At 40.1% G+C, this 12,707-nt stretch overlaps 1 protein-coding gene across 10 annotated transcripts in view; it reads left to right on the top strand.

Moving 5' to 3' along the window:
* Positions 1 to 6,733: 6,733 nt before the first annotated feature.
* Positions 6,734 to 12,707, top strand: part of LOC106745037 — a 62,377-nt gene continuing 56,403 nt past the window's right edge. Inside the window, exons 1-3 of one of the 10 annotated variants that reach the window (XM_014620272.1) lie at positions 6,734 to 6,799; positions 6,979 to 7,264; positions 11,306 to 11,878. In XM_014620272.1, the coding sequence (XP_014475758.1) occupies positions 11,650 to 11,878 (229 nt within the window). In that variant the 5' untranslated portion in view covers positions 6,734 to 6,799; positions 6,979 to 7,264; positions 11,306 to 11,649. Of the gene's footprint in view, positions 7,265 to 9,039; positions 9,145 to 11,305; positions 11,879 to 12,707 lie in introns of all 10 variants that reach the window. The other 9 variants (XM_014620270.1, XM_014620271.1, XM_014620269.1 and 6 more) reach the window with 9 other exon arrangements.

Below are 12,707 nucleotides of genomic sequence, written 5' to 3' on the forward strand. Positions count from 1 at the left end.
AATTGCGCGTAAAGGTACGAGTGGATTAACCCTTTGCGGTCGTGATTCGAGTTACTCGGATGGCTATATTCCGGCTTTCGACAGCAAAGGGTTAAGAAGAGAAATAGAGGGAATCTATGAAACCTACGTTCACGTAGATCAAATCCTCCGACACGGCATCCTCTGGAACAGCATCCGCCTTCGCGCGACTACATCGCGCGAGCTTTATTAAAGCTTTAACAAATAGTTTCTCTGATGAATTATATAGTCAAAAAGTTGTTCTGTATTCCCCAATCGTTGAGAATACAGAGATATTCAATGCGAAGACATCGAAAATGCAAGGTTGGAGATAGAGGTTAGAGATAGAGAGAGAATGCAAGGTTGGAGATAGATAGATAGAGATAGAGAGAGAGAGAGAGATCTTTTTAAATCTAATAAAAACAGATCTTGGTAATCACCAATGAAATTTCAGAACGCTACTCTTGTTCACGATGATTCCAGCTCGGCGATCGCGCTCGCAAAGTGACGTAATTTGTCTTACGCACGCTTTCACCGGTTCGGAAAAAAGAACGAAAGCGCGCGACGTCTCTCGTTTCAATCGTCCACCTGAGACTGTCATGGCGGCTCACGCGCGCGTCTATCCGTTTACTTCTACGCGCGTGTGTGTGCATATATATGTGCTGTTCTAGGCGTCACGTGACAATCAGTCCGCATTATCGAGCATCGTTACGTTATCCATGTATATTTTCGATCCTTTAACGTTCACTGTGTGTCAAAGTATTAATGTAACACTCTTTTACTGCTTATTATTTTACATTGATCCGATAGTTTATGTCGCCTCTGTATTATATCAGATAATATCGACGTATTTGTAATAATTTGTTATATTTTTTACAAACATAGAGAAACTCGCAGAAACGTTTATAAATCAAACTGGAAAGACGTAAAACCTGAAAATAACATTTCCAAACTAATGTTAATCGACCGTAAGTAAGAACACAAGTCATTTGAACGCACGAATATTTTAAATGCTAGGAAAGTTCAAGTAGTAAGTCACAGTGTTAAAAAACCAGTATAAAAGAGGATGCATTAAAAGCTAAAGTTTCATATCGTGTTTCGATGCGTGGAGCATTGTTTACACGTAAAATTTATATTTCAGGTATTTATACCTGCGTGAAGCGTGATATTTCATGCGTACTAAAAATGGAAGTAATTAGCCAATTGGCTGGTGTAAAATTATAATTATAAATACTCATTTCCTGCATATTTATGTTCTCCGGTAATGCAATATTATATTTCAAGAGAAAGAAAGAGAATGCGAGATAGTCAGAGAGAGAGAGAGAGAGGGAAAAAGTGTGTGTGTGTGTATGAGTTCGCATTTATTTAAAACTTGAATCAACTTCTCTCTGGTCTCAATTCCTTTCATTCGAAATGTTTTCAAACACATTAATGTTGTCGAAAGCAACGTCCGTATATTTTATTCCACACATAGCATAATGATATGTATAATTTTATTCTGACATATGGCAACGGTTTCCCTTTCGACCATCCGTGAAAAAATCGACGTTGCGAGTACGCTTCCGACGCATCTGAAGCGATTAAACCCGCACTGTTAATATTTGCAGGTATTCTCTCTCTCTCTCTCTCTCTCTCTTTTTTTTTAATAGAAAAACAACATTGTACTTTTCGATATCGAATCTCCATTGATACGCGATTGACAGCAAACCAAGCGGTCAATCGGTTACACATTGCGGCGCAGACGAATTTTCGTGCTGGCAATTTCGATCGATCGATCCATCGCCACTCCGAAGAAGGCATGTGCGTACGTTTTACACGTGCATGCACGCGCTGACACGTGCGTGCCACTCGCACGGGGCCGATTCCATTTAATTACCGCACCCAGAGCGAGCTTTCACGACCGTTAAAAGAAATTAATTGCCGCTACGACGTCCGTGCTTCCGGTTTCGACAGGACACATGATGGATCAAGCAGCACGCCGGGTGGAAAAAAATGCTGCCGAAGAAATTAACCGTCTCTCTTTCTCTCTCGCGCGGTGATACGTATTACGATTCGTCGATGCACACGCGTATTTATATACATCAGTATCTCGATATTTTTGAATATTTTCGCGTGAAATGGAAAAGACCAAATAACAGTTTTGTATTTACATGTACACGATGTTGCTCTTCTATATTCATCTTTTATATTTACATTAAATTTGTTAAAATATATTTTATATATTTATATAAACAGAGATGGGATATTCACGTAATTCTTTCTCTTTCTCTCTCCCCTCCCCCCCCCCTCTCTCTCTCCTTGAAAATGTCATTATGAACCTGCACCCGTCGTCCGTCAGATTTTTACCGCGTACGTCGGATTTTATCTCTATTTTCTTTTTCTCTTTCCTTTTTTTTTTTTTCATTTGCTCACTCTTCAGCAAGGATCTCGCTATCTACCATCTTTGATCCACCGTTGCCCCGTATTTATCGAACTTCCTCCGAGAGCCGTTGTAAGATTTCCTTCCTCTCGATCTTCCTCGCCAAGTTGTCTGCAGCAGTCTACGCTTCTCGAACGTCGAGCTACCGTAAATTGTTCTACTTAGCTAAGGCGAGTAGTGGCCCTCCCGGCGAAGTTTAATTAGCTTTTAAATCCTTGCCGCTCATTATGCCCTCCTTTTTCTCCGCCAAATTGAAGGGAAGGGCTCCTTTCTATCGGCCAACTTCGCGCGAGTAATCGCGCGAAAGGAAAAAAAGAAACGCGCCCCTTCAGCAAGAAATACAACCGAGCGGAGAATTTCGCCAAACGACACCGAGAATCGATAACCTATCGCCGTAGCTTCGATTTAATTAGTTAGCAATACTTTAACTCGCTCGATATATCGAGTACAACTACAAACACACCCAGCCGGCACAAATATCGCGCTCTGCCGTTTATGATAATTAAATGGGGATTTTGAAGAAAATTTTGCAAACGTGTACAACAAAACTGCAAACGTGTTCTTTCAGCGTTTCCTTCCCTGCCGCCTTTTCGCCCCAGTTATAAGTGAAATAATAAAGCGTGATTCCAAAAACCCGCAACTGTATTGAGTTTCTGCCAAAATCACCGCTTAGGTTAGGCCAGGTTAGCATTTAGGGCGTAGGAAACGAAAGACATTCTTGTTGAGCTTTCGTCGGTCATTTCCGGCGACACGTAGCGCGCCCTTAGCGTCCACTTTTTGATTTATCACGACGTAGGACCACCCGCTAGGTAGGCAGCCGTGTCGGAAGGCTCTTCTACGTGGCGATGATAAATCTCGGGCACTCTCGGCTACAGGCGCCGCCGTTAAATCCGCACGAATCACGCAGCATGCGACCGGTATCGCTGTAATAAATCGCACTTCGATCGCAAAACCGTCTTGTAGTGCCGTGCGAGGAAAAAGACCCAGAAATAGTATCTTGGCAATTTTCGAAAGAATTAAGGCTCCAAAACTAGGGGTGAACGTGAGAAGAGGAGAAAGTAAGGCGAGCGTCGCCGAGCTAAAAAGTTAACAATCCTGCGAGCGACGAAATTGATAGGAGCGTAAAGTCCGTAAATCTTCAAAATACGGAAAGATAAGAATCGAGAATCTCTCAAATTGAAGTACTTAGAGGATAAGACTAAGATTCGAGGATATAAAATCGAGACACTGGATATCGTGCTTGTTGAAGGTGCAAATGAAAATGACGATACTGCTATCTGACAAACAACAGAAGCCAAAAGAATTATTGTACAGTGCAAAATCTGAAATTCCTTCGGTGCTCTAAAGTATAACGACAACGACACGGCTTGTAGCCAATGTACCAACCCCGTAGGTTTCGTCCAATAACCGTTTCGCCGTGGAGAATTCCGCCATATCCACGGAAGCAGCTAGTTTTACGTTCAAATAACTTCTCGCTCGGCGAGAAAGACCGAACGAAAATAAACTTCTGCTCCTGCAAATAACAACGTTACTGTGTATATTTAACATCTGGGGCGAAGAAACTTATCTACACACAAACGCGTGCTGTCGTCCCCTCTGTTTCTGAAAGGAAATAGAAATAAAGAGCGAGAAACGACTGAAAGTGAATTTAATTACTAGAGATGTTAATATCGCTGTGAAAAATAAGCAATTCAACCCAAGTCTTCCCTTTAAAGCGCGCATATAGAAAAAGTATTCAAGAGAACGCGTTTCATGATACTCTTGACAAACAAAAATGGAAGCGAAACTAAATGAAATTACCAAGTTAGCATCATTGTGATGTTATCGCATATATATTTTTAATGATATTATTATATTTGTTGTTAATGTTATGTTACTTTAATATTATTAAAAAAATAAAAATACTATTAAGATATGAAAGGAAACTATAATAATAATAAATGTAATGAAAATAGAAAGGGTAATCGTATCAACTATAACAGAAGAAACGACAATAATATATTTGATAATATTATATTACATAGCCTACATGTAATATCTGGATTTAGAGTAACGGATGCGACAAGGGACCAGTGACCTTTCGAGGATGAAAAAGATGTGGCATTTCGTCGTTTGGTGTAATCCTGTGGCGAAAACATCGCCGTGCTGTGCATTATGGAACGACGAATATGGCGGAGATCTATATGATCCTTCTTGCTATCAACTTGGCCGGCAAAATAAGTACGCCTGAGATTCGACTTATTCTGAATAATATATCAAACTTATGAAGAGGCTTTGAGGGTGACGTCGCGCGGCAAATCCTCGTATTATAAAGTGGAAAGGACGAAAGGACGAAATTGCTTCTTGGCTGTCCATGTGACCGGGCGATTACGTATTTCGACGGGGATCCGATGATCTCCGCGTTCTGAAGTAACATGCGCGATACAGTTGCCAGGAATGATTTATTAAAACAACGATTTGCTGAAATAACAATGTGGCTTGCCGTTTCATACAAAACTGGAACGAGGATTATTCCATCTGCCGGGACTACAATGGGCCTGCTGTGAAAACCCAGTTAACTGGGAATCGAGTTACTTTAAAAAGGGAAGAGCCAAAGAATGTTGGATCCGATATTGTGGTGGTTTCAAAGCAAGAAAAAATATACGACTAAAAAATTAAAGACACTGCAGTTTGCGGAACCTTTAAACTCTAAGTAGCTAAAGTTCTGGAAGTTATAAAATTCATCTAGACGAGGATCCTAGGCAGCATCTATCCTTTCCTCATCCTCTTTATGTCTGGGAGACGAAGTAAGTTCATTAACGTAAATGAGATGTTTCTGAAGAGGAGCTACTCTCGTCGCGGAACCCACCCCTTACTCTAAAGGGTTCGTCTCAAAACCTTCTTATCGTAGATTTAACACGTCGTTACGTTCCGTGAATACGCTGTGAATACATGTGCGTAGACGCGAAGCAGATAATTCGGACACAAAACTAATTTCGCGAAACCCCCTTACGCGCATTAAGCTCACCGTCGATTCACGCCGAGTCCTCGCATTTATCCGACAAAATCCGAATTATACATTGAAAGAGGCGCATTCAGTGCGAAAGCGAGTCATAATTCAAATCAGCGAGAAATCGTTGATTCGAGCAGAAATTTAAATTCAAATCGAATCAAAGCTTACCTCAGAACTCATTCAACGCATACACAAAAGACATTGAATTCAGCACACACGCAAAATCATAAAACAGCCTCGTTTCAACTTCAAGCGCGCTATAACTTCGGTTAGATTTGAATACATATTTGAATGCATATATTTGGTTTTATCGGAATTAAGGTTCGTGGGAGGATTTTCAGAAGATGACCGATATATATTTTATGTCTCACGTCACCGTATTCTGGCAAGTTTTCACCTACAAACATAATTTGTATGCCGGCCAATGAATATTCAAATAGTATTGATTTTTTAATATCTTTCTAAATTCGTTTAAAGTCAAGTTAAATCAACTATTTATGTGACATTTATTTTAATCCCCTTTTGCTTGGCTTTCTTTGTGATCAGATACCGAATGCAAATTTATGTATTTTATAGTAGAGCGAAATTTTCCTATTTACTTAATACAATAATAATAATATGAATTGAATTAATAATTAATCTATTGTAAGAAATTGATTTAATATAATTTCTAAGATCACGGATTTTCCACAAGCAAGCTTAATCATTACAAGAAACTTTGCGAGAGAGAGAAAGAGAATCGGAAATAGTATTTTATTATTTCATGTCTCAAAATGTAGTGCATCTAGAATCGGGAATTTCTAAATGTTTGCGAACATCAGATTTCTGTTGGAAGTCCGTTGGAAGAAAATGGAAGAGTGAAGAAAGAAACTATCGGCGTGAGCGACGTTAGAATCTTCCGCCGTCAAATTCCGCTGTTATCTAAACGGTTCTAATGTGAGCGTCTTTTCTGCTTGAGAAATTCACCAAGAGATTGACGAGCACAATATCGTGACGCTATTTATCAAGTTGCTCGCGGGAGCGTGTCTCTCCGACTGCGAGAACGAAAACTCGTGCTTTTCGCGACTCCCCCGTTCTCACGGATCAACGAGCAAACAAGTATACGAAGTAGCAAGTATCCTCTCCCGCCGTCGATACTTCTCCATATGTAGACAGCCGTCGACCGGGTGCATATTCGCAGAAAGAATTTGTGTGACAGGGGCCGAGGTTTCACCGAAAATAAAAGTTCGCCGCTTGGAACTCGCCTTGCCCGGCGGCGCTTCGTTCGAGAACTCGCGGTTTAATTTTAGAAGCGCTTCTCGCGTGCGCGTCGACTCAGTCCGTTCGCGAGATTCGTCGGAACGAAACGAGAAGCTTTCGGCACGTGCTTTCGTCGCGAAAAAAGCTCACAAGTGCGTAATTACCTAACACAATCGGCCGTTCGAGCCTCGCGGTTTGGATTCTCGATTTTCTGCGATTTATCGAAAAGTTCAACTTTCGCCGGTTCTCGCCAGCCCGAATTGCTGCAGCGTGCCGGTATGACCGCGGGGTGTAATTATTGATGTTAAATTTTTATTTCGCTTGTCAAAAGGGACCTGTATGATCATGGCGACTGAATTTATCGTGCCGCTGGGAATTTTCGAATAGGATGCAGGAGAGGGTAAAGGATCAATGTTCGATTATTTTGCGACGGGAATATTTCTCTGCGAGAATTGGTACTTTAAGCGAGATGTGACCGTTGACAATATAGAGTGTAAAAAGACATAGGAATTCGTCACGATGCAACGATGTATGCAACTTACGGTTACATGAAACGCTAAATACGCTTTTACCGAGACAAACTTGTTCACAGAGTTCGTCAAATGGGAATTTTTTCAGTAAGAGGATATAGAATAATAGAAGTGTGATAACGGAGCGCGATAACGCGGCGGTATTTTCTCACCTCTCGAAAATCTATCATAAACATCGACGATAGTAAAAAGAAGAATTAATAATGGATGCGGTAAATTCCCGCAAGCTTATCCACAACAAGCGTGGTCGACGAAATAGGATTTATCACAATAATCGCTTACGCTCATCCGTTCAACTCTTAATCCCTTAGCAGGGGCAGAAGAGGATGTAAAAAAAAGTTTGTCGAAAATGTTTTTATTTCATATTCCGTATTATATTGGAGAATGTATGCCGGAGAACGTCAAGGCAAAATATCAAGCTGAAAATCCAAAATGAATGAAGACGCGCAACCGAATGTAGAGTATTCTACAGAGAGAATATAAAAAAAAATATATTCTCTTTACAATCTAAAAAGAAATAAACCTAAACATGTTAAATGTATCAACGGATCCTACGAATGCATTTTAATTAATAATGTTTCGTCTCTCTTTTTCTCAGAACTTATTTATCAAATAGTTAATTTAACAAAGCATCGTGTACAATTTTCGACCTCTGAAGGGTCGTGTGAAATTTTTATTTAACGGGATCCGAGCATTTCCTCGTTCGCTGCCTAATGAAAGTTTTAACGCTGCTGTTTCGTAAAGGGCACCTAACCAGACAAAAAATACTCTAGTGCGAATGTTTTCCTACTCGAGGGGTGTATAAATAAAAACGTAACATTCGATGGCAACGTATCGAGCGCATCACCCCCGCATTGCGATTTCTCACCCTGGGGAGAGAGCTCGTTGACGCGAAAATGCGCAATTCGGCTTTGCTCGACGAGAAGAGACCTCAGTGTCATTGTTGTTATCGGAAATAACGGACCTTTTCTCTACAATGAGCGCAAAGTCTCGCGAAAATTTCCACGAAGCCAGGCGTTCTCATTACGAATGCGTTCTCTACTCAACGCGCGCTCTCAGATATTCACGCCATTAATTCCATTTCCGTTTCTTTCGTTTGCTTTGAGGATTTCGACTCCGTTCGGATGCGATCCAAAAATAAAAGATCGGTCAAGTAAAATATCGCGAAGAGAAGAATGCCGTGTAATTCAGTGGACACGAATGCAGGTGTAAGAATCCATTTTGTTCTTTTGCTCGCTATTAACAAGAGTCAATATTTCAACATTGGCTCATGAAAAATTCCTCGGGACAAATTTTGCACCATTCACGGTCGCGTAGGAAAGATCTTGACAGAATTCAAATTCATAGAGTTCAAGTTTGCTCTCCTAATAAATATCTTAGTAGCGTTGCTGTTAATCAACAAATTTGTGCCACAGCCAAGCGCAGTAGTTGTTGTTGGGGCCTCCCGAGGTTCATGGTTAAAATATCACGTTGAAAGGGATACATATGCTGTTGTAGACTGTGCATCAGGCTGACAAGTAGATCTGATACGGCCTGAAAATCGCGTAGCGTGTTCCAGCTCCTCAAAAGTTCGCCCACCGTAAACGTCGCAACTGTCGGATTTAGTTGGTCGCGCTCTCTTGCATTTTCCCCGGGTCGCTTTCGAACTCGACGTCATTTGTCTGACGTAAATTACGCCGGAATTACGAGACGCTCGCGTATATTGCAAAACTGCGAGTGAACTATTATCGCGATGTTGGGGAAGCCTGCACTTCAACCTGTCACGCGATCGAATTTGCGCAAATGTAACTTGTCGCTCGACGGTAACGTGCGAATCGCCGCTTTACGAAGTTTTTATGTCGACGTTTCGTGCCCGTGCGAAGATATTACGACGCTCTTATGTGCGAAACTTTTCCTCGCGACACCATAAAAATATCACGAATCTAGGACTAACTTTGTACGCCCGCGCGCTGGTCATATCAGAAAAGGTAAAAATAGAAATTCACAGGACCGTCGTGTATAAATTGAGGGTTCTGCTGAAAACAATGAAATGTCTTTAGAAAGTGTCTCAAGAAAAACATCGAGAAGATAATAATCGAGAAAGCTGCTATTGTCTTCTTCAGTCTTTAAATCATTTATTCATTATATCATTTAATCAATTATTATAATTAAATTAATACACGAGTATGTTCAAAATTTAACGCAAAAACTTCAACAAGAGCCGACACTTCAAAACAAGTACAAAATATTTTTCATTCAATCTATCTAAAAATCACTTTTGTTTATGTTCGTTTAATCTTTCCTTATTTAAAAATAGTCAGAATTAAAGAGAAAAAGAAATGAAGAAGAAGTAAACATTCAAGACCAGAAATCCTCTCGCTCGAGTCAATTTTGAACTAATTCCGACTATTTGTTCAACGTGAGTAATTTGGGATTGCAGTGTTTAGTTTTTGACGGGCAACGTTGTAAGCCGAAAGGTCCGTACGTGGCGTCGCTCGGCGATGTCCTCCAGAGACGATATTCTTGGCGGGACAAACAAGGGTGAACGCACGTACGAAGAGAGAGCGGTGGCTCGCGCGACTGCACGTACTCTATTTTCGCCCCAAATAGAACGCGCCGCCTGTTGGTAAACTTCGCTTTCTCGCGGCTTTCGATCAGGCCATCGCACGGGCTCGCTTTCCCTCGCGCGAAGATTCCTCCGCTCGCATTCCCCAATCTCGGTTTTTCCCCGTTCGTTAAAACGGCCGCAGAGTCGGAAATTTGAATATATATTGAGCAACAACAAAAGGTGATATCATCCGCTTACAAGCTCCGCCTGCGCGGACAAATCAAACTTTAATTCCTCTGAATTTAATGGGAGAATTGTATGACAATGTGACAATTACTATCGGAATGTATTAATTGAGTTCCACCGGGAAATCACTTCAGTCTTCAGAATGAATACCAATGTGAAATTTAATCTCGCTGCAAAGAGTTAATCGATAAAGGAAAATTTTATTCAAACCCAACGAGCGGAATTATATTTTGGGTGCGTTGAATATGAAGTACATGCTGCTTGATAGGCAAAATCCCGGCCGATTGGGAATTGATAACAAAAATTGCAGAAGAGATATGCATGTATAGATGTACAATCGCTCTCGTTGAACTTCGCCTGGTGAACTATAATCTCGAATATAAAATCGATCCTCCGAAATCGATCGACGGCCTTCGCAAGTGCGAGCTCCGAATGCGCGGAGAAGTAGCGATCCCTGCAAAAATTCGTTCGCGGCAACGGAAGCGTCGGAAATGAAAAGTTACGAACGACATTCGAAGGAGCAGTTGCTCCCTTCGCGCTCGGTCGAACGGGAAGCAAGGGTCGGAAAAATTATTTTTACCTTCAATCGCGAGCGTGCGCTCTGAGCCGCGCGCAGTTGTCGCACGTTGCTTTAAGCTCGCCGTTGTCAGCTTCTCGGTGATTGCCTTCCGCAGTGTTTTTCTGCGACACGACATGGTTTTGTTAGAGTGCGCGTGTTAGAAAAATTACGAAGTGTCATACGATGTATTTCTCCCTCGGTGTTGTCAATACACGATGAAAAAATTCATGTAAATAACGGTACACTGAAATGTTAGTGTTACTTTAACAAGGTAAACGTTTTAGAAAGTAATATGTTAACGAGGTGAATATGTTGATTCAACATATGCTTGTGTAATTTTTTAATATACTCCCATATTAAAATAACGCAAAAATTTCTGTGAACTGTTATTTACGTACAGTTTTTTACTATACATCGGACACGCATATACTATTCGAATACTCAAATTTCTCGAGTATTTCTCAGGTATCCGGATACCACGGTATTATTTTGTAATTAATCGGGCATTGAGATACCATGATCAATTTATATAGCACACTACTGGTTATTAATTCGAATAAATGCTAAAATTATTTGGGTTTTTGTAGTTTAAGTAAAAATAAAACGCACAAAACTGTAATTACTGGTTTACTGCAAGAACTTTATACAATAAAAATTATATTTCCCGCATAATTTTGAAGTTGAGATGATATTTTTTGTAATGTATCTTATAGAATAACGGAAAACGAAATTAGCTGCTACGAAAATCAATAACAAAAGATTAATAATAGGTATTATTCGCGATTTTTGCTTTCAGGTACCCCGTTCATTTCCGGTAGTACCCGAGTATTCATATAATATCAGAAGTTAATTGGAAATCCCGATTAGACATTTGAAGTATAAAAACTATCTGCTTTATATATTGATAATTTTCTCCAGGAAATATTACTCGTTAATATTCTGGGAATTACGGTAAATTTGATGGTAAATTGTAAAGCACTGACTTAGTTCTGGTTAAACAACGAGTTAGAAATGCAAAATGGAACGCTATGATTCGATTGAAGTTCGTTCGGAGTGTTAATAACTTCGGTGACGGATTTGAAAGAGTTGAACGAAATTTGGTGTTGTGAAATCAGCGAGCGCGAAACGAACACTTTCAAGATGTTGCGGTTGGAACTGCTGGGTCTTCTGTTGTTGGCCTGCACACAGATTCTTACGGAACATCGTGACTTCCACGAGTCACGAAGTCAGTACGGCCATCACCCGCGGCGGTACGACGGCTTCGAGGAAAGAATGACGAGGGAAGTCCACGTCAAAGAGGGTCGATTACGCGGTACGGTGGTCCAACCGAGAACCAGTTACAATTTGCAGCTGGTCGATGTTTTTCTAGGTAAGTTTTAAAGCGTTATTACACAGAATTATCGAGAATTGACACTCGTAGCGAATAATAGAGTGCAGAAAGAGAATCACTTGAGGTAGTTGTATTATAAAATGTTGGAATTTCAATGACGATATTAAGGAGTCCCCACATAAGTTTATTATTTACTGAAAAAAGTATTTCCCTATATAACTTTATTTAAGTATTTAAGCAACAAATATTAATTTTGAATAAGATTAAAAGAAATATACACACAATATTAGAAATAAATATAGATAAATATTATGAAATACAGAAATATTATTTATTTTTTTATTTTTCTTATTAATGTTTTATATGTCAGATAATAGAAGTGCACATGTAATAGGAAGTGATATATACATATTTAAATGTACGTGTTCCACAATATCGTAAAATATGCAATAAGAAGTAAGCAAGTAAATTAATTGACTGAATTTTTTACAATCCAAGAACAATCAACTGTAGTTGGTGGTCAACTACTTGCATCTTACCGTACGCTTTACGCTATTGTAAAATGGCCTTAAATACACTGACACGATCATGCTATTCTTTTCTCTTACATATATAGATATTACGTAAATGTAAGCGCGACATAAATGCAAATGTGAGGAGTAGCGTGATCGTATCAATGTTCATCTATACGTAACATTTTAAAGATCGTCCAACGTTATCAACGCTTACCAAGTCTGTCAATGGCTAAAACGTCCCTTTAACGCCGAACGTGGGTAGTTAATTAGGAAAGATCGCCACAACTCAACGGAAACGTGAATTTTCGTTAGCGAAGAGGGGAGGGGGGGGGGGGCAGCGAAAGGGGCTTTTC

Source organism: Dinoponera quadriceps, unplaced genomic scaffold, assembly GCF_001313825.1.
Source record: "Dinoponera quadriceps isolate SergipeBrazil2010 unplaced genomic scaffold, ASM131382v1 scaffold717, whole genome shotgun sequence".
Classification (NCBI taxonomy): Eukaryota; Metazoa; Arthropoda; class Insecta; order Hymenoptera; family Formicidae; genus Dinoponera; species Dinoponera quadriceps.